We start from the raw sequence: 19437 nt of genomic DNA, 5'->3' as shown, positions 1-19437 counted from the left end.
TTACCGGGTTAGGGGGCGCAGCGGCAGCCACGCCATTTTTTTCCCCAAACGACCCATCTTAAAAAAAAAAAAAAAAAAAGCCAAAATATCTCCAAATGCCTGATTTAAATGTTTTAGGTGCTTCAAAAATCTCCAACTGTTTGAGCTGCTGTCGCAGGCCTTCATTTTGAAATAGATCTGCTACATTAGAAATGTGCTTTCAGGCTTCCATCCATGGTGCATTGATTGTGCCTCGGAAAAAAAAAAAAAAAAATTGATGCAAGCACGCAGCGACCGATCCATCGCGATTTCACCTGACAACTGAATTGATGCACACTGAATGAATCAATACACACATCGCGCACGTTTGTATCTAGATACCGATTCATATCGATTAATCTCCACACCCCTAGTTCACACGTGCATCGAAGGCAGCTCATCCACAACCAAATACGTGAGTCTGTGATCATTTTTATTTGGTTTAGGTCATGCATTTTCCACCAAATGATAAAGGGAAACTCATGTTTTTTCCCCCTTAATTGCTCCAGGCAAAGAGGAGGAAAGAGAGAGACAAGTCCCGTTCGCACGTGTGCTGGATGAAGCGAACGTAGGAAGCGCCACTGTCAAATTCTCAACAAGTATAATTTATTAAGTTTTGATAGTTTCAGTAATTTGTGCTTTCTCAAAGTATTTTTCAAATGTTACCATAACCTGGTTCCAGAATCACTCAGTACAGTTGTGCAGAGACCAAGCAGCAGGACAACACAAGGCAGCTTAAACCACAACTGTACAACCCCCAAAAAACATAATTTGGACAGTCGGCCTTTTCTTATAAAGCCTGTAAACTCTGGAACTCATAGCCCACAGAAATTAAGTCCATCAGCGAGTTTAAATTGTTCTCATCCAAACCTAAATCTTGGCTTAAAATAAACCAAAACTGCACCCATGTGAGAGAGTGATAAAACTTTTCAACTGCGCTGTTATTTATAGATGAAGTGTTCTCATGTAAATGAATTTGTATTTTAGATGATGTCTTGTTAGTGTAGAACAGCTCAACCAGGGAGCGGAGTTGAAAATTAGCATTAGCTGTACTCTGTGTGCATCGCATCAGCTGCAAGCTTTGTTTTGTAACTGATTGCATTGTCCCTGTCAAATAAATAAACAGAGAATTTATTCTTATCCTGTTTTTTATCTGCTAGGATGTTTTTTTTTCCTTTGTATTTTACATACTTGCACTGATCCCTGTCTTTTAGGATGAAGCACTGTTATCACAGTTTTTTTGTTTAAGTGTTGTCTCAGTGTGTGGAGAAAGCAAACTCACTTCACTGTAAACCAAATGTAACTTTTAGGTACAAATAAAGTTGCCTAATCAGCCGTCAGGTCAACCTGACAGCTGAGTTTTTGGACTCCACCCCTGCAGGCTGCAGATCCTGTTAAGTCAGACAGACAGATGCAGGCAAACTCAAACACACCCAGGGGTTTTTCTAAACCGGGAAATAGGAGAAGATCATTTGTAACCTTCACTAATGCTGTTTCTGTACTATGATGAATTCTAAAACCTGACTGAAACTCTTCAAATAGACCATTCCTCTGCAGATGATCAGTTAGCTGTTTTACAACTACCCTTTCAAAAATTTTTGAGAGAAAAGGAAGGTTGGAGATTGGCCTATAATTAGCTAAGATAGCTGGGTCAAGTGATGGCTTTTTAAGTAATGGTTTAATTACTGCCACCTTAAAAGCCTGTGGTACATAGCCAACTAACAAAGATAGATTGATCATATTTAAGATCGAAGCATTAAGTAATGGTAGGGCTTCCTTGAGCAGCCTGGTAGGAATGGGGGTCTAATAAACATGTTGATGGTTTGGATGAAGTAACTAATGAAAATAACTCAGACAGAACAATCGGAGAGAATGAGTCTAACCAAATACCGGCATCACTGAAAGCAGCCAAAGATAACGATACGTCTTTGGGATGGTTATGAGTAATTTTTTCTCTAATAGTTAAAATTTTGTTAGCAAAGAAAGTCATGAAGTCATTACTAGTTAAAGTTAATGGAATACTCAGCTCAATAGAGCTCTGACTCTTTGTCAGCCTGGCTACAGTGCTGAAAAGAAACCTGGGGTTGTTCTTATTTTCTTCAATTAGTGATGAGTAGAAAGATGTCCTAGCTTTACGGAGGGCTTTTTTTATAGAGCAACAGACTCTTTTTCCAGGCTAAGTGAAGATCTTCTAAATTAGTGAGACGCCATTTCTTCTCCAACTTACGGGTTATCTGCTTTAAGCTACGAGTTTGTGAGTTATACCACGGAGTCAGGCACTTCTGATTTAAAGCTCTCTTTTTCAGAGGAGCTACAGCATCCAAAGTTGTCTTCAATGAGGATGTAAACTATTGACGAGATACTCTATCTCACTTACAGAGTTTAGGTAGCTACTCTGCACTGTGTTGGTATATGGCATTAGAGAACATAAGAAGGAATCATATCCTTAAACCTAGTTACAGCGCTTTCTGAAAGACTTCTAGTGTAATGAAACTTATTCCCCACTGCTGGGTAGTCCATCAGAGTAAATGTAAATGTTATTAAGAAATGATCAGACAGCAGGGAGTTTTCAGGGAATACTGTTAAGTCTTCTATTTCCATACCATAAGTCAGAACAAGATCTAAGATATGATTAAAGTGGTGGGTGGACTCATTTACTTTTTGAGCAAAGCCAATAGAGTCTAATAATAGATGAAATGCAGTGTTGAGGCTGTCATTCTCAGCATCTGTGTGGATGTTAAAATCGCCCACTATAATTATCTTATCTGAGCTAAGCACTAAGTCAGACAAAAGGTCTGAAAATTCACAGAGAAACTCACAGTAACGACCAGGTGGACGATAGATAACAACAAATAAAACTGGTTTTTGGGACTTCCAATTTGGATGGACAAGACTAAGAGTCAAGCTTTCAAATGAATTAAAGCTCTGTCTGGGTTTTTGATTAATTAATAAGCTGGAATGGAAGATTGCTGCTAATCCTCCGCCCCGGCCCGTACTACGAGCATTCTGACAGTTAGTGTGACTCGGGGGTGTTGACTCATTTAAACTAACATATTCATCCTGCTGTACCCAGGTTTCTGTAAGGCAGAATAAATCAATATGTTGATCAATTATTATATCATTTACCAACAGGGACTTAGAAGAGAGAGACCTAATGTTTAATAGACCACATTTAACTGTTTTAGTCTGTGGTGCAGTTGAAGGTGCTATATTATTTTTTCTTTTTGAATTTTTATGCTTAAATAGATTTTGCTGGTTATTGGTGGTCTGGGAGCAGACACCGTCTCTACGGGGATGGGGTAGTGAGGGGATGGCAGGGGGAGAGAAGCTGCAGAGAGGAGTGTAAGACTACAACTCTGCTTCCTGGTCCCAACCCTAGATAGTCACGGTTTGGAGGATTTAAGAAAATTGGCCAGATTTCTAGAAATGAGAGCTGCTCCATCCAAAGTGGGATGGGTGCCGTCTCTCCTAACAAGACCAGGTTTTCCCCAGAAGCTTTGCCAATTATCTATGAAGCCCACCTCATTTTTTGGACATTACTCAGACAGCCAGCAATTCAGGGAGAACATGCGGCTAAACATGTCACTCCCGGTCCGATTGGGAAGGGGCCCAGAGAAAACTACAGAGTCCGACATTGTTTTGCAAAGTTACACACCGATTTAATGTTAATTTTAGTGACCTCCGATTGGTGTAACCGGGTGTCATTACTGCCGACGTGAATTACAATCTTACCAAATTTACGCTTAGCCTTAGCCAGCAGTTTCAAATTCCTTCAATGTCGCCTGCTCTGGCCCCGGAAGACAATTGACTATGGTTGCTGGTGTCGCTAACTTCACATTTCTCAAAACAGAGTCGCCAATAACCAGAGTTTGATCCTCGGCGGGTGTGTCGTCGAGGGGGGAAAAACGGTTAGAGATGTGAACGGGTTGGCGGTGTACACGGGGCTTCTGTTTAGAACTACGCTTCCTCCTCACAGTCACCCAGTCGGCCTGCTTTCCCGGCTGCTCGGGATCTGCCAGGGGGTAACTAACGGCGGCTAAGCTACCTTGGTCCGCACCGACTACAGGGGCCTGGCTAGCTGTAGAATTTTCCACGGTGCGGAGCCGAGTCTCCAATTCGCCCAGCCTGGCCTCCAAAGCTACGAATAAGCTACACTTATTACAAGTACCATTACTGCTAAAGGAGGCCGAGGAATAACTAAACATTTCACACCCAGAGCAGAAAAGTGCGGGAGAGACAGGAGAAGCCGCCATGCTAAATCGGCTAAGAGCTAGTAGCTGCGCTAAGCTAGCGGATTCCTAAAAACACGCAAAGTGAATAATGTGTAAATAATTTAGAGGTGATTCAGCAGAAGGAGGAGAAGCATGATTGGTGTAATCGCATGTCAATCAAATCCATATAGTTTTATTTTTTATAAAACTGCCAGTTAGTTTTATAAGATACCTCATATATATATATATATATATATATATATATATATATATATATATAAATTAAAAACTCTAAATTGAGAGGACGCCAAGTCAATGTTTTCATTTTATTTCAGATTCATATCCATGAGCATAAGCCATTCTTTCCTGTTCTGGTCAAAACAAAAAACAAAACAGAATTTTCAATTTTCACCATTACAAATAAATAGTTTAGACTTAAAATGCTTGCTGATTTTACATGTATATTTCATGGAATGAACACATTAAATCTACCCCTCCAGTTGGTAAATGTTTGTTGCTTTCCTTTGTTAATAACTTGTTTACTTGTGTAGTATGTTTGAAATGTTCTCACTTGTGTCTCTGTTTCCCCCAATAACTGTATCTTTAAAAAACAAAACAACAACAACTCAGTAAAAATACATCAATAATGAAATACACTCTATTGCTCCCAAAAGAGATGTAATTTATATGAACTTTTGGAATTTTGCAGCAAGAAAGATGATAAAGTTTACTTCAGGAGACTGTTGTCAGAATAATGTCCATGTATCTTCTATCTCTAGTCTTTAAATTTCTTTCAGCCTCTTGAAATCACATCAGTAAAATGGGCATAAACAGCGTGATGCCCTGGGCACATGCTGCAACCAGCAGTGATAGTTTGGCTTTCAGTGTTTGTTAGTGTTTTATTTGTTGTTTCTGTCCCTTAATGTTTGGTTGTGTCAGTGCTAACATCATTTTTGAGTGATTTTTAACTGTGCATGGTGCTGTCATCTGAAGCGACATGGATGTATTTAAGGAAATCAACTGAAAGGCACAAAACAAGTTTCTGTAGGAAGTATTGTAGCCATAAGTTCCAGTGAGAGGAGGAAGTGTTGGCTTTTTAAATACTTGAAAGACACTGGACTCATTGGGCCTCATGTATCAACATTGTGCGCTTGTGGTGTAAATTTCCGGTGTAAATTTGAAATACACCAAAGTTGCCGTGACATGTATCAAGCAGTGCGCACCTGCCCATTTCCGGCGTACACCCGACGTGACCTTGATAAATGCGGCGGGTGAAACCAATCGTAATTATAATGAACACGCCCATAAATATTCAGACTCTGCTTCAGACATACCCTCATTTCACGACATGGAAGCCAGGAAGATGGCAAAGAAAACGAACTTCACCAATCATGACGCGTGCCAATAGAGAGTCAAACGCGGCAGTCGTATTAATTGTTTTGTAGTATAATCAAAAAAGTGTTATTCTGTTTTCACGTCAATAATTCTTGACATGTGGATATTTGCTCGCTCAATTAATGACACGCCTTATTTTCCCAGATTCTTTATTTTTTTTAATTTCTTTATTATTTATTTTATGTTAACAAACGAATGGAGAAAACAAAACCTGATTGCAGCACGGGCGAAGGGAATGACAACACTACAGTTGTAATTATCAATTTCATTGTCTAAAACGATCACACCACATAAAGTTAAGCTCAGCACTGCTCTGGCTCCAGGCTCGAAGTCTGGAGAAAAAGGTGAGCAGCGCTTTCTTTGCAGTCAGTGCTGTGGCCATGGATCGTGCTCCATAGACCAACAATCCCGCAAAAGTGGGATTTGTATTAATTATGTAGTATAATCAAGAAAGCATTATTTATGTAACATATGCATTGATTTGTATAATGGCACTGTTTATCATGTTGATCATTTTCATTTTTATGTGGATTCCAGTGCTGGATCATTTTGGTGAATAATTTACACCACCTCTGGACTTGGTGTATATTTTCAGCGTACCGTACGCCAACGACCACATTGATAAATGCCAAGGATCGCAGCCATTTTGGCGTACACCCATATACACTCAAATATCGCCGTACGCAACGTTGATACATGAGGCCCATTAAGACGATTTAGTGCTGCTATAACGGACTGATGCAGAAGGTGGCAGCAATGCAACAATAAAGATGCTGGCTGCCATTAAATGCCACAGAAGAAGAAAAAGGGTTTCTTTGTTTTTCTCCACTGGGTAGCGCTTTAAGAAAAGTGCATTTCGTGTCAAAATAAAGCCATAAACAAGCATGGCTCGCCCTGCTGCACCCTCCTCTCCCCCCACCCATTTTTTCTCAATGGATTTACACTGATCTCAGAAATGGCCCAGAAATAGGTTGGATCACACTGTCATAACTTTAACCATAAAATAACATCACTGTCAATGAGTGACTTAAAATGAGTCATTCATTGACAGAGTACCACCTTGGCAAAAGTAATTTGTGATAGTTTTTATTCCAGTTTTACCGGGTTAGGGGGCGCAGCGGCAGCCACGCCATTTTTTTTCCCCAAACGACCCATCTTAAAAAAAAAAAAAAGCCAAAATATCTCCAAATGCCTGATTTAAATGTTTTAGGTGCTTCAAAAATCTCCAACTGTTTGAGCTGCTGTCGCAGGCCTTCATTTTGAAATAGATCTGCTACATTAGAAATGTGCTTTCAGGCTTCCATCCATGGTGCATTGATTGTGCCTCGGAAAAAAAAAAAAAAAATTGATGCAAGCACGCAGCGACCGATCCATCGCGATTTCACCTGACAACTGAATTGATGCACACTGAATGAATCAATACACACATCGCGCACGTTTGTATCTAGATACCGATTCATATCGATTAATCTCCACACCCCTAGTTCACACGTGCATCGAAGGCAGCTCATCCACAACCAAATACGTGAGTCTGTGATCATTTTTATTTGGTTTAGGTCATGCATTTTCCACCAAATGATAAAGGGAAACTCATGTTTTTTTCCCCCTTAATTGCTCCAGGCAAAGAGGAGGAAAGAGAGAGACAAGTCCCGTTCGCACGTGTGCTGGATGAAGCGAACGTAGGAAGCGCCACTGTCAAATTCTCAACAAGTATAATTTATTAAGTTTTGATAGTTTCAGTAATTTGTGCTTTCTCAAAGTATTTTTCAAATGTTACCATAACCTGGTTCCAGAATCACTCAGTACAGTTGTGCAGAGACCAAGCAGCAGGACAACACGAGGCAGCTTAAACCACAACTGTACAACCCCCAAAAAACATAATTTGGACAGTCAGCCTTTTCTTATAAAGCCTGTAAACTCTGGAACTCATAGCCCACAGAAATTAAGTCCATCAGCGAGTTTAAATTGTTCTCATCCAAACCTAAATCTTGGCTTAAAATAAACCAAAACTGCACCCATGTGAGAGAGTGATAAAACTTTTCAACTGCGCTGTTATTTATAGATGAAGTGTTCTCATGTAAATGAATTTGTATTTAGATGATGTCTTGTTAGTGTAGAACAGCTCAACCAGGGAGCGGAGTTGAAAATTAGCATTAGCTGTACTCTGTGTGCATCGCATCAGCTGCAAGCTTTGTTTTGTAACTGATTGCATTGTCCCTGTCAAATAAATAAACAGAGAATTTATTCTTATCCTGTTTTTTATCTGCTAGGATGTTTTTTTTTCCTTTGTATTTTACATACTTGCACTGATCCCTGTCTTTTAGGATGAAGCACTGTTATCACAGTTTTTTTGTTTAAGTGTTGTCTCAGTGTGTGGAGAAAGCAAACTCACTTCACTGTAAACCAAATGTAACTTTTAGGTACAAATAAAGTTGCCTAATCAGCCGTCAGGTCAACCTGACAGCTGAGTTTTTGGACTCCACCCCTGCAGGCTGCAGATCCTGTTAAGTCAGACAGACAGATGCAGGCAAACTCAAACACACCCAGGGGTTTTTCTAAACCGGGAAATAGGAGCGCCGCGCCCCCTTGCCGAAATGCAGACTTTTTTTTTTTTTTTTTAACCGTTATTGCCAGCACACAGCCTTCCTCTCTCCGAATGACTTTTTCCATAAATACATAACATTGATGCCAGGAAACAGCAAGCCCGGGCGTAATAAACAGCATATGTTTTTCCAAAATACTAAAACGTGGCAAAATGACAGTAAGAATGCATAAACATCTCCCATTTCACGCAGCTTCCACGCTCACGTTGTGGTTCTCATCAATCAAGAAGGCTCAGAATGCCCCATTTTGACCTCCAATTTTCAAAAGTGACACACCACGAAAGGGGGGAAAGGGCCCCCCTTGTGCACCATCCCTCCAACTTGGTCGCTCCCCTGCCTTGCATCTGATGTCACCACCTGCTAAACTTTCATATAAAAACCCCCAACATCTAATGTCTTTCTCCACATACTATGTGGGTGTGTTCCACAAAGTGCAGACTGTGTCCACGGGCTCCTCTCAGATATGCACTTCTGTGACTTATGTCACAGACTTCATAATAACCCTTTGATAATACACAGGTTTTGGATCTCGCATGGAGGTTATACATGTATTCATGAAACCAGATTCAACATGAATCTCAAAAAATATTTAAGTGTAAAATGTATGGACAAACAATTTAGCCCTAAATGACACCTTCAAAAAGGAAACAGACAGTTTTCTTACAGTGCTGGGTGAAGGGTACATCATCTTCAACAAATGGCTCAAAGTCTTGCCGATGGGATGCCATGTACTGGACAGTCTCCTCACGAAGCTGCAGGTGACCTCGAGAGTGACCCTCCAATTGGTCACCAAGAGCTCTGAATAGGCAGTTCCTGTATGAAGGCGAGAGAGAAAGTGACTGCAATTACTCTTGGTGAAGTTTCTAAACATGTTCAAGATAAGCAAGTTCATAGACACGCTGCGACCATCATACATCAGGGCAGCGAGTTCACAGATGGCATTCACCGACACTCTGCGACCGTCATACATCAGGGCAGCGAGTTCACAGACACTCTGCGACCGTCATACGTCAGGGCAGCGAGTTCACAGACACTCTGCGACTGTCATATGTCAGGGCAGCGAGTTCACAGACACTCTGCGACCGTCATACGTCAGGGCAGCGAGTTCACAGACACTCTGCGACCCTCATACTCAGGGCAGCGAGTTCACAGACACTCTGCGACCCTCATACTCAGGGCAGCGAGTTCACAGACACTCTGCGACCCTCATACTCAGGGCAGCGAGTTCACAGACGGCATTCACCGACACTCTGCGACCGCCATACATCAGGGCAGCGAGTTCACAGACGGCATTCACCGACACTCTGCGACCGCCATACGTCAGGGCAGCGAGTTCACAGACGGCATTCACCGACACGTTGCGACAGTCATAGGTCAGAGCAGCGAGTTTACCGACACGCTGCGACCGTCATACGTCAGGGCAGCGAGTTTACTGACACGCTGCGACCGTCATACGTCAGGGCAGCGAGTTTACCGACACGCTGCGACCGTCATACGTCAGAGCAGCGAGTTCATAGACGGCATTCACCGACACTCTGCGTCCGTCATACGTCAGAGCAACGAGTTCATAGACGGCATTCACCGACACTCTGCGTCCGCCATACATCAAGGCAGCGAGTTTACCGACACGCTGCGACCGTCATACGTCAGGGCAGCGAGTTTACCGACACGCTGCGACCATCATACGTCAGAGCAGCGAGTTCATAGACGGCATTCACCGACACTCTGCGTCCGCCATACATCAGGGCAGTGAGTTTACCGACACTCTGCGACCGTCATACGTCAGAGCAGCGAGTTTACCGACACTCTGCGACCGTCATACGTCAGGGCAGCGAGTTTACCGACACTCTGCGTCCGTCATACGTCAGAGCAGCGAGTTCATAGACGGCATTCACCGACACTCTGCGTCCGCCATACATCAGGGCAGCGAGTTTACCGACACTCTGCGACCGTCATACGTCAGAGCAGCGAGTTTACCGACACTCTGCGACCGTCATACGTCAGAGCAGCGAGTTCATAGACGGCATTCACCGACACTCTGCGTCCGCCATACATCAAGGCAGTGAGTTTACCGACACTCTGCGACCGTCATACGTCAGAGCAGCGAGTTTACCGACACACTGCGACCGTCATACGTCAGGGCAGCGAGTTTACCGACACGCTGCGACCGTCATACGTCAGGGCAGCGAGTTTACCGACACGCTGCGACCGTCATACGTCAGGGCAGCGAGTTCATAGATGGCATTCACCGACACTCTGCGTCCGCCATACATCAGGGCAGCAAGTTTACCGACACTCTGCGACCGTCATACGTCAGAGCAGCGAGTTTACCGACCCGCTGCGACCGTCATACGTCAGAGCAGCGAGTTCACAGACGGCATTCACCGACACTCTGCGACCGCCATACGTCAGGGCAGCGAGTTAACAGACGGCATTCACTGACACGCTGCAACCGTCATACGTCAGGGCAGCGAGTTTACAGACACTCTGCGACCGTCATGTCAGGGCAGCGAGTTCACAGACGGCATTCACCGACACGCTGCGACCGCCATACGTCAGGGCAGCGAGTTCACAGACGGCATTCACCGACACGCTGCGACCGTCATACGTCAGGGCAGCGAGTTCACAGACGGCATTCACCGACACTCTGCCACCGTCATACGTCAGAGCAGCGAGTTTACCGACACTCTGCCACCGTCATACGTCAGGGCAGCGAGTTTACCGACACTCTGCCACCGTCATACGTCAGGGCAGCGAGTTAACAGACGGCATTCACCGACACTTTGCCACCGTCATACGTCAGGGCAGCGAGTTAACAGACAGCATTCACCGACACTCTGCCACCGTCATACGTCAGAGCAGCGAGTTTACCGACACTCTGCGACCGTCATACGTCAGGGCAGCGAGTTCACAGATGGCATTCACCGACACTCTGCAACCGTCATACATCAGGGCAGCGAGTTCACAGACGGCATTCACCGACACGCTGCAACCGTCATACATCAGAGCAGCAAGTTTACCGACACTCCTGTGACCGTCATACGTCAGAGCAGTGAGTTCACTGACACTCTGCGACCATCGTACGTCAGAGCAGCGAGTTCACAGACTATTCACTGACATGCTGTCAATGCCTCAATAAATTCTCAAAGTATTTCATACTGTGGACTCCATCATGTTTTGAGACTTACCCATCTCCAGGGATCTCTCTCAGTTTGAGTCCCAATGCCTGGAGCTGATTCGAAAAACTGAGGAACTCCGCCCCTTCATCGCCACCCTGAGGTCGGTTCTTTCTGTCTTTTGCAATTGCTCGCCGCGCAGCCCGCTCATCCCGCTTCCGTTCCAGTTCACTCTTCTTGTTGCTCCGCACAGATTTGGCCGTCTGTTTCCGTGACATGGTGTCTGCAGTTGTTTCTTCAGGCCAACAACTCCCAAATCACTCTTTGTAAACTGATGTACTGACACATGCATCAAACACTGCTGCACACTGTGAATTCATTGAAACACATACAGAATCAGGGACAAGGGGAACATATAAAAATAGTGTGTGTATGTGTATATTATATATATATATATATATATATATATATATATAAATCAATAACAGCCTAAATTCAGTCATCTATAAAAATAAAAATCTATTTTCAAAAGCAATCACTGTGAAGTCTTGACTTAAGCAGGCCACACACACTACACGGCCATGGGTTCCAAGAGCTTTTGTTGGGGTATGTTTCTGTTTAGGCTCTCAGTTGTCCAGGTGGTTACCATAGTAGAGAAGCTTGAATCTTCGACTGGACTGGGTTGCTTGACGTGAGGACGTTTCGCTTCAAATCACAGAAGCTTCCTCAGCTAAAATTCTTGCTCTGGTAGTCTGACTTCTGTCTTGACTCTTGTAGAGAAGAATAAACCAGAAGCCAACAAAAGCTGGAGTTTTTAACCTAACCAGACCCCTCCTACCGAGAGGCCGACTGCTGTAGGCTAGTGACTAAACAATAGCTCTAATTAGCACCTATTGTGCTCTAGGTAGCACTCTCCTAATGATGGGATGGAAGCCTCCCCTGATGGCTCCCTTGACGACTCTCCCGATGACGTGAATGACTCATTACCATGAACAAAAGACTGAAACTGCTTTGACCTGAGTACCCCATTGTGAACAGGGGACAAAGCGTGTCTGAGACCCGCCCACCGGTTAAGGCTGGGTTTCAACTGTTTTACAAAGAATGCTTCCTTGACACCTCTCTCAAACCATTTCTTCTCTCTGGCTAAGATTTTAACTTCCTTGTCCTCAAACGTGTGGTTAGTGTCTTTCAGGTGGAGATGAACTGTAGACTGAGGTCCACTGGCGACCTCTCTGCGGTGCTGGTATAGCCTCTTGTTTAAAGGTTGCTTAGTCTCACCTATGTAGTGTTCATTACAGTTTTCCTGACATCTGATATAATACACTACATTGCTCTGTTTGTAACTAGGGATCCTGTCCTTAGGGTGAACTAATTTCTGTCTCAAGGTGTTAACCGGTTTAAAGTAAACTGGGATTTTGTGCTGTCTGAAGATCCTCTGTAGTTTTTCCCCTACTCCTGCTAAATAAGGGAGAGACACGCCTCTTCTTCTTGTCTCCGTCTCCTGTCTATCTGGTCTCTTTGTTTTCTGGGACTTCTGCACTTTGTCCAGGGACCATCGTGGGTACCCACATACTGTGAGGGCTTTCCGTACAAGTTGTTCTTTAGCCCTTCCCTCTGCAGTTGTGGGCACCTGTAGGGCTCTGTGTTCAAGAGTCCTGATCACCCCGAGCTTGTGTTCAAGGGGGTGGTTTGAGCCAAAGAGCAGATATTGGTCAGTGCGAGTGGGTTTTCTGTAAACCTCTGTCTGGAGCTGCCTGTTCTCACCAGACCACATCTGCCAACTCTTGGAGATCTGTCTTAACACCACGTATTTCCTGTTTAGGGGGAACTACTACAGGCAGATCCATGGTTGTGCGACGGGGTCTCCAGTATCCCCCATTGTGGCCAATCTGTACATGCAGCGAGTGGAGAAGACAGCCTTGACGTCGTTCACGGGCATCTCTCCCAGTCACTGGTTCAGATATGTCGATGACACATGGGTTAAAATCAAGCAACAGGAGGTCGAGGACTTTACAGAACACATCAATTCAGTGGATTCCAATATCAAGTTCACACGTGAGGATGCCAGAAACAACCATTTAGCCTGCTTGGACTGTGATGTTACGATTGGAGAGAACAGGCAGCTCCAGACAGAGGTTTACAGAAAACCCACTCACACTGACCAATATCTGCTCTTTGGCTCAAACCACCCCCTTCAACACAAGCTCGGGGTGATCAGGACTCTTGAACACAGAGCCCTACAGGTGCCCACAACTGCAGAGGGAAGGGCTAAAGAACAACAACTTGTACGGAAAGCCCTCACACCCCCACATTCCCATTAGAACTGCAATGGTTAATTAACTATTAAATTAATCGACACCTATTTTGATAATCAAATGTTTTTCAGGATTTTATCCAAATACTTTGATTTCAGTTTCTTAAATATGAGCATTCATTTCCTATATCTGTTTATTCCAATTAAGGGTCATGACCAGGGGGTGGACCATAGTCAATTTCAGCAGTCATTGGGCAAGAGACAGAGTATACCCTGGACAAGCGCCTTGGGGCAACTGTTTGTTGTGATTTGGCGCTATATAAAAAAAATTGATTGATTGATTGATTGACAAGCTGCCAGTCCATTGCAGACCCACATATAGTTAATAGACAAACACATTCACTAACGCTAAACCTAACCTACACGCAATTTAAAGTTTTGAATTAATCTAACTTGCATGTCCTTGGAAGAGGGAGGAAGCCTGAGCACCCAGATGGAACCCATTCAAACCTCACACAGAAAGGGAAGTGATCCCACTACCTCCTCACTGAGGTAACACTGCTAATCACTCAGCCACTATGTTGTCCAGCTCTAAAATTTTATGATTTAACTATCAACGATAATAAATTACCTACAGAATTTTTCAGGAACTCAAACCTTAAGAAGATGGACTCTGTTCAGTGTGATTTTTTTTTTTTAAGTATTTCATAACACAGGAAGTGTTTCAGATTCACTCAGTCAATATTGATGAAAGAAAGTGATTTCATATTTATGTCCTTTCTGAGTGACCTAAAGCCATTAATGAATCTCCTGCATTTTAGGTCACAATTAAATGTTTTACATTCAAACTGTCCAGAACTGTCTGCATGTGAAATTAGGGTATAATGACATTCATAGTATTTTGGTTTTGAAAAGGCTGCACAAGTCATCTACAGACACACAAAAATTATAAACTTAAAAAAAAAAAAAAAAACGCTTCTTGTACTGTGCCAGGAAAATATTCACAGGGCTTCACTTTTTCCATATTTTGTCATGTTACAGCCTTATTCCAACATGCAGTATAATTTTTTTCCTCAAAAATTCTACTCACAGCACCCCTTAATGGCAAGATGAATAAAGGTTTTTTGAAATTTTAGCGAATTTATTAAAAACAAACAACTAAGAAATCACATGTACATAGGTATTCACACCCTTACTTTGTTGATGCACCATTGGCAGTAATTACAGTCTCAAGTCTCTTTGAATATGATGCCACAACATTGGCACACCTATCTTTGGACAGTTTTGCCCATTCCTCTTTGCAGCACCTCTCAAGCTCCATCAGGCTGGATGGGGAGCGTTGGTGCACACCCCTGAAGCCACTCCTTTTATATCTTGGCTGTGTGCTTAGGATCATTGTCCTGAAGAAAGATGAACCATGGCCCAGCCTGGACTCTGGAGCAGGTTTTTATCCAGGATCTCTCTGTATATTACTGCATTTATCCTTCCCTCAATCCTGACTAGTCTCCCAGTTCCTGCCAAAGAAAAAACATCCCCACAGCATGATGCTGCCACCATGCTTCACTGTAGGGATGGTGCCTGGTTTCCTCCAAACATGACACTTGGCATTCACACCAAAGTGTTCAATATTTGTCTCATCAGACCAGAGAATTTTGTTTCTCATGATTTTGTTTCTCTGTACCCTTCCTCAGATTTGTGCCTCGAGAAAATCCTGTCTCAGATGTCTGCAGACAATTCCGTTGACTTCATGCTTGGTTTGTACTCTGACACGCACTGTCAACTGTGGGACCTTATATGTAGACACACGTGTGCCTTTCCAAATCATATCCAATCAACTAAATTTACCCAAGGTGGACTCTAATTAAGCTGTACAAGGGAGACCAGTGGAAGGGCTGTAAATTCTTATGTACATTTGATTTCTTTATATACTGGGCTGGGGGTGGGCACTGTTCCTCAGGTTGGACAGCAGGACACTGCCTCGGGCTCAGCTGGCGTGTGTGCCGCTGCCACCTTCTGAAGACCTTTAATGATCCTTCTGCAGGTTGACCTACAGAAACCTTGAGGAACCATTGAGAGCTGAGGGACCAACTTTCAAAAAGTATAGTTTTTTTGGCCACCAAAATCAAGACAGGTTGCAAGGGAGCTGCTCGATTTATTTATTTATTTATTGTTTTCAGCTGAGGATATGATTTGACAGGTGCAGTGAGGGAGAAGGTATATATGTCACGCACTCGGATTACCAGGATTCCTTGAGTAAATTCAACATCTTTGACATCTTTTGTTGTTTAGTCATGAACAAAGGTGGATTTTCACCCTTATGGTTTGGTAATGTAAACATGCATGCTTCATTTAATTATGCCAGGGTTCTAGCTACAGTGGGCGGCGCCGGGCCGGAACCGCCCAGTACTCCAATTTCCCTCCCGGCTCTCGGGTTCACATTTCCTGTCCCGCCCGACAGATTTTCCCCCAAAAAAATGAACTGAAACATTGCTGAAAAATGTACTAATTCCATTGCATTTCAAGCTTATACTTTTGTTTTATTTTGCAATTTCAATCAAATATTTTTTTAATTAAACAAATAGGAACTATACTTCTCATATTCTTCATATCACAGCCGCAAACAGCAGAGCGAGCGCTGAAAGCAGATCAGAGCAGAGATGTGCATCTGTCTCCGCTCTGACTTAAAAGAAAAAACAAACAAAAAAAACTCCATTAAAATGTTTCATTAAAATAATCCAGTGTCAGTGTCCGTAGTTGCTAATAGTTTTGACCCTGGTAGTTTTTGGTGTGCAAAGTAAAATAATGACAGCATCCAAAATAAAACTAGGATGTTTAAAAATGCTGTGTTGAAAATACCTTACTCTGTTAAATAAAAAAAAATAAAAAAACCAAAAAAAAACACTTGGTAAATTTTACAAGAAAATGTTAAATTTCATAAGATGGCTAATAATTTTGTCCTAATCTCTATGTACGTGGTACTCAAGGAAGGTTACTGTCCATGTCTTGCAACCAAACAGTAAGACATTTATTTTGCCATTTTTCAAACAAGTCATCACTGCTGCACGTAGGAGCCAGAGGTGCTAGTATAACACACCTTCCTTGACATTTGAATAATGAAAATTCTCCACTTTGTTTGGCCAAAGGAGAGACAGATGTGCAGCAGTAAAACCAGGCCATCAAGTAGTCCTGCACAACGTTTTCCTGTCATAAACCAGTATGATGGAACTTACAAATTGTAAACCAAACAAATATATTATGACATACATCCAGAAAATACTTTTGCATTTTTCCCCCCAACACAAACAAAACAGATCATTTTGTCAAGATTTTTGTCAGATTCTCATGAATGACTGCATGGCTCACACATATACACAGTTTAAATGTCTGAACAACAATAGATTTGCTCTGAGCTCTGTATATATGTTGTTTTAAAAAAAAAGAAAACATCAAAACAGCTGAGTATGAGTGTTTTCTATGTTTGACGTGTGTAATTTGATCTGTGTTGAGTGCCGTCGTGTTCCTCTTAATTTAGCGACGTTTCAGTATGCCAGGGTGGACTATTGGTCCATTTGATAAAATGTTTAAAAAACTGAAAACTATATAATCCAGGAGCCAGTATTTACCCTGGACGTGTGGACAGTCAGCTAGCCGTACAATGTTAGCTGGAGCTAAATGCTATCAGTTTTCTAAGTTCCTGTTTAAACAAGTTAGCCAACAAGCATTTAATCACGAGCGGTAGCTGCTCTCTGACGACTGACATTTGCCCATTTGTACCTTAAAAGAAATTAAATGCACACACCTCGACACAGTTTCGATACTTTGAAGCAAAGCTGCCGCGGAAAGACGTTTCGAAACTCGCTTCAATACACCGAAAACGAAGCGCTGTGACGTCAGTCGAGCCCTACATGTCGCATTCCAAACATATTATGCATTTTATTACGAGATAGCTCGGACGCGTCAATATTTGTTCCTTTTGTAACCAACTATAAAAAAAAAAATCGTTGTGCAGCATTTTTTTTTTTAATTCTATGAAAATTTTCGTGTGTTTTTTTCAATGGATAGCCTAAAATAGTAGTTTAATAGTAGAATATACAGTTAAGCTTTTTTTATTTTATTGGTAAATTCAAGACACAAATATGAATTCAGTAAACGTAGTCTCAAAACCAAAATGTTCAAAAACGTTCCGTTTATTCACAGTGGAGTGCACGCCAAAAGGCCATAACTCAGCCGCAGTTCTTTTTTTCCTGTCAGACCTTTGTGATGTTATAAGGTGAGAATGTGACAGAAATTTAAAGCAAACTTTTCTCACATTTCAAAATAAAAGAAAGGAAAAATATTTTGGATCACCACACCTCGCCTTTCACACCACAATATTTCATTAGAATCTACACACCAATTTTTGACTTTTCACTCCACACAAGCAACCACATGGATTAATCATAGACCCCCCCCCAACACACACACACACACACACACCATTCTGGCGGTTTGCCGGAGGCCATCATTCAAGGTGTCCTTGAGCAAGGTCCGTCCACACAGACATTGCACATTGTGAGTGTATATTAATGTGTGGATGTGAGACAGTGATCAGTCTAAAATATTTGGGTGTCTGCATCAGATGGAAAAACCGCTAGAGAAATGGAGTCCACTTATCAGCTCAACATTGTTGTAGTGTTGGCTGTGACAATAATACATGCACATTTTAAATGTAAAGACAAAAAAACAGGCTTTAACTATGACAACTGGATGCCTTTGGTACTATGACTCTTCACAGTATCCTTGGCTACTGCCGGAATGACTTTGTGTCAAGTGATTACTTGGGAAAACCAAGAAGCACTTGCATTGTGAGTGAAGCTCAGCTCAGACTTTCTGGCCATGTGGCATGTTTATTTATACATGATACTGCACACGGGTGCTTGAGTGTTGAGAACCCCAGTGGGAACACACCCAAACTTCACCAGGTTGTGGCAGATAAAGTGGACACACTATAATCTGTCATTTTTTTCTATTCTTCCAGCATTTGTGATTGTCAGATGCATGATGCACACTCCAAACCTGACCCTGCCTTGTGTTTGTGTCATAACAGACACACATTTAAACGTCTACCTGAGAAAGTGAACACAGCATACATACACCTTACTACCTACAGACATTTAATAATTAAAATGCTGCCTCATCTTTAGAAACAGAACACACAAAATTAAACTGATTGCCTTAACACGGTCATTAACACCTTTACTAACAATAACATTATCCTAGGAGCAGTCAGTGCTAATACATTCAAAAACGCTTTAAACACTTGTAATATCAAGCATTAGTCAACAGATGACGCCAAACTACACTGTGTCAAACATTTCAACTCAGTATAAACCTTTCGCTTAAAAAAAAGGTTCATTGATTCAGAAAACGAAGTTTTTACCATAACATTACCGAACAAGTGGCAATATACTGCAGATAATATAGTTTTAGTTACATTTAACAAATCGCCTTTGAGGTATTCATTGTATGATTTAGTTCTGAAAATCACAGCCATAAAAACGCGTCCACAATTGTTCACGACTGTCTGATTTTTGTTTACAATTTAACTTCCGCATACATAGATCAGCGTGCGTCACCGTCTACGGAGGCCCAAACGGTTCAAATTGGTCAAAAACTCGTCGCACTAAAAGCAGAAGTTTATCACTACTTTCATGGAACTTTATGGAACATACATTGGCTAAAAAATAGCTGAAAAGGGCCAAGTTCTTGATCTAAAATATGAGATTATTTAATGAGCCTGCACGTGATTCTAACATTAACAAATGGAATAGTTTGGACAGTACTCAATGCGTGTCCTAAAG

At 42.3% G+C, this 19437-nt stretch overlaps 1 protein-coding gene across 2 annotated transcripts in view; it reads right to left on the bottom strand.

Moving 5' to 3' along the window:
• The window catches only part of otud3 (OTU deubiquitinase 3), a 51693-nt gene extending 32517 nt beyond the window's left edge, over positions 1-19176 (bottom strand). The window contains exons 1-3 of one of the 2 annotated variants that reach the window (XM_034171967.1): positions 19071-19176; positions 11416-11711; positions 8892-9040 (exon numbers count right to left, since the gene is read on the bottom strand). In XM_034171967.1, the coding sequence (XP_034027858.1) occupies positions 8892-9040; positions 11416-11621 (355 nt within the window). In that variant the 5' untranslated portion in view covers positions 11622-11711; positions 19071-19176. Of the gene's footprint in view, positions 1-8891; positions 9041-11415; positions 11712-17396; positions 17581-19070 lie in introns of those variants that run through there. The other variant, XM_034171968.1, reaches the window with a different exon arrangement.
• Between the last annotated feature and the right edge of the window lie 261 nt (positions 19177-19437).

Source organism: Thalassophryne amazonica, chromosome 6 (assembly GCF_902500255.1).
Source record: "Thalassophryne amazonica chromosome 6, fThaAma1.1, whole genome shotgun sequence".
Classification (NCBI taxonomy): domain Eukaryota; kingdom Metazoa; phylum Chordata; class Actinopteri; order Batrachoidiformes; family Batrachoididae; genus Thalassophryne; species Thalassophryne amazonica.
The sequence above is the reverse complement of the archived record's forward strand: the minus strand, read 5'-3'. Positions and strand labels throughout refer to the sequence as shown.